The 2,967-nt window shown below is 41.4% G+C and overlaps 1 protein-coding gene across 1 annotated transcript; it reads left to right on the top strand.

The window, feature by feature from the left end:
• Nucleotides 1-1,460: 1,460 nt before the first annotated feature.
• LOC118646354 lies at nt 1,461-1,943 on the top strand. Its single transcript, XM_036289048.1, has one exon. It carries the CDS (start codon nt 1,461-1,463, stop codon nt 1,941-1,943), a length of 483 nt encoding a protein of 160 aa, XP_036144941.1.
• The last annotated feature ends 1,024 nt before the right edge of the window (nt 1,944-2,967 follow it).

Here is a 2,967-nt window from a genome sequence, read left to right as displayed (position 1 = left end):
TCGCTGTCGCAAAATTCAGGAAACATCGCCGGAGATAATAATTCTGTACGAACCCCTGGAACTCCGTTGACTCGGCTCGATGCGGAGATGAGTCGCGTGCTTAATTCGTCATGGCCACGCAACGTGGATGAAAGATGGAAAATGTACAAGGAGGCACTTTGGAGGTATCTTCATCTTATCCGAGTAGCGCGCAAGCGAAAAGCCGTTCAGAGTGCGGACGAAACCACTAGCAACGATACGCGAGCTGAAGAAGGAGACGAGGGTGACGCTGACAGCAACGACGACGCCAATGACTACGACGACGACGACAACGATTCAACGATCGTATTTCACGAAACTTCGCCAATTTCCGGCAAACATCCTTAGACTAGTAACATAAATACTGTAAAGGAAAGAACTCAAAAAGTAATTCGTAATATTCATGTGTTAAAAAGTGTCGAAAAAATATTGGAAATGGTCCCGAAAACTTATCGCACACAAGCTCGTATGCTAATGCGTCATTTGCAAGACGAAGCGGTACCCAACAGATTAAATTGGGACGATAAGGGTATCGTGACTATAGACGGCAACGTCGTGAAAGATTCCGATATGACCGAACTGATAAATGACGCGGTGCGTGAAAGAAAAACCGTGAAAGCAACGGGAAGAGATCAGTTCGCCCGATTACTGCGTAGCTTAAATACACGTACGGCACTGGTGGGAAATAAAGAATTATTAAAAGCAGCCTACGGATCTTTAATAAACGTGAGACCACAGTCTTTTGTGAGTTCCATGCCTAATATAAGACGTTCGCCTCCAAAAAGGCACTTACTCAATTGGAGTACAGTGAAGAAGCAATAATGTCAGAACTTGAAAAAGTCTATTACGATCCGACGCATTACGCGGGTTATTCCGCTGTAGATAATCTAACACGTGCTGATAAACCAGATTTTTCGCGTGATGACGTCACGCGCTGGCTCCAATCACAAGACGCGTATACGCTACACAGACGGCGAAAGTTTCCACGTCTGCATTACAATGTAACAAATATCGACGACGATTTGATCGAACTGCGGAATCTCAAAAGTTACAACGACGGATATTCTTATCTACTCGTGATTATCGATGTGCTCAGTAAATTTGTCTGGGTAGAGCCGTTGCGGGACAAAACGAGCAATAATGTAATGAAAGCTTTTTAACGTGTACTCTCGAGAAGCGAAGGACGCTCACCCGTATACCTGCAAACGGACAAAGGCAAAGAATTTGTCGCGCAAACAGTGCAAAAGTTTTTGAAAGAAAACGATATCCGTTTTCAAGTAACGCGTAATCCTGACATTAAAGCCGCGATCGTTGAACATTTTAATAGGACGTTGAAGGAGAGAATGTGGCGGTACTTTACGCATAAATATACACGACGTTACATTAACGTTTTGCAAGATATTGTTCGTGCGTACAACCATACCCGTCACTCTTCCACCAAAATGCAACAGACGATCGTGACGAGAGAAAACGCGCGAATCGCACGTGAAAACATATTTCGTCGATGGAACGTTGAAAATCAAAGTCGTAAAGCTAAATATCGCGTTGAAAAACTCGTTTGCGTCAGTAGAGCAAAAGCTACCTTCGAAAAAGGATACGAGCCAGGTTGGAGCGAAGAGATGTTTCGTATTCACCGTGTTCTTGAGTGGCGAAAACCTCACGTATACGAACTGAGTGATTTAATGGGTGAAGTCATAGACGGTATTTTTTATAAACAGGAATTAGCTCGAGTCGAGAAAAATTTGCGGGAGGACGAGTTTATCGTTGATCGAGTAATAAAAAGTAAAGGCTACGGGAAAAATAAGCAGGTGCTGGTCCACTGGCGTGGTTATCCCAGTAAGTTCGACAATTGGATACCCGCTTCGAATTTAATCACTCTTCAAGATGCGGGAGGACCAATTTTATGTCGTTCTTCCGAGCAATAGCAGTATGCGACATTTTCCGTATAATAAAACGTCATCTTTCACCACACAATTACCACAGACTTTATCTTTGCATGGCGAATGGGAAGTCGGGCTTAGCGAGATTCAATTTCCTAATACTTTTCTCCACATAAATCACGGCAAAAACACCCTCAAATTCGTCGATATTGAATCGAAGGACAAAGACAAGAAAGACATTAAGTTAACAACGACTGAAGCTGTAATACCAAATGGTATTTACAAAGATATCAACGAACTTTTTTCCACAATTAATTTCGCGTGTAGAAAGGCCGGCTCGCATTTTCATTTTGAAGCTCGTAAAGAGAAAGGATTTAAAACTTTTATCAGCATCAAATGTGCACACAAATGTGAAAAAATTCATTATTTAAACGTTTCCGACAATCTTCTGAAAATATTCGGTTGCGGAAACATGCTGCTTTCCAAGAAAGGAAATTTTTTCACAGAGCTCACGGCATTGAAACCTAATTCCACAAAAGATTTCTATACAGCAAAATTTCTTATTATTAATAAACTTGATTGGGCTTTCTGGAGTAAAGAACCTCATAGTCTAAAACAAGGAATCCCCGATAAAATGTTCGTTTATTGTGATATTTGTGAACCTTACATAATCGGTGATGTCAAGGCTCCTCTTCTTCGAATAGTCCCGATACCATTGGACTCGTCTAATTACGGCGCGAATCAGACGATATTTTTCTCCTCCGTATTACATAACTTTACGAAAAACGAATTTCCGTACAATCGAAATAGATATAAAAGACGCACTTGGTAAAAGTATACCATTTCAATCCTGAAACGTTAACGGTGACGTTGCACTTTAGACGTTACCAGTAACTTGAACGTTAAAGTAAAATAAATAAATAAGTCATTAATATGGTATCAAAGGAGGAAAAATATTATAATTCAGCAGATGGTCGTGGGGGAAGGATATCACGAGTTTTCGTCGGTTCGCCATATCAGCGCAGACACGGAATCAGGAGTTTTCTCGGTGGATTTTTCAGAAAGGCAC

Source organism: Monomorium pharaonis, chromosome 6, assembly GCF_013373865.1.
Source record: "Monomorium pharaonis isolate MP-MQ-018 chromosome 6, ASM1337386v2, whole genome shotgun sequence".
Classification (NCBI taxonomy): Eukaryota; Metazoa; Arthropoda; class Insecta; order Hymenoptera; family Formicidae; genus Monomorium; species Monomorium pharaonis.
Note: the sequence above shows the minus strand (reverse complement) of the source record. Positions and strands in the feature narration are given on the sequence as shown.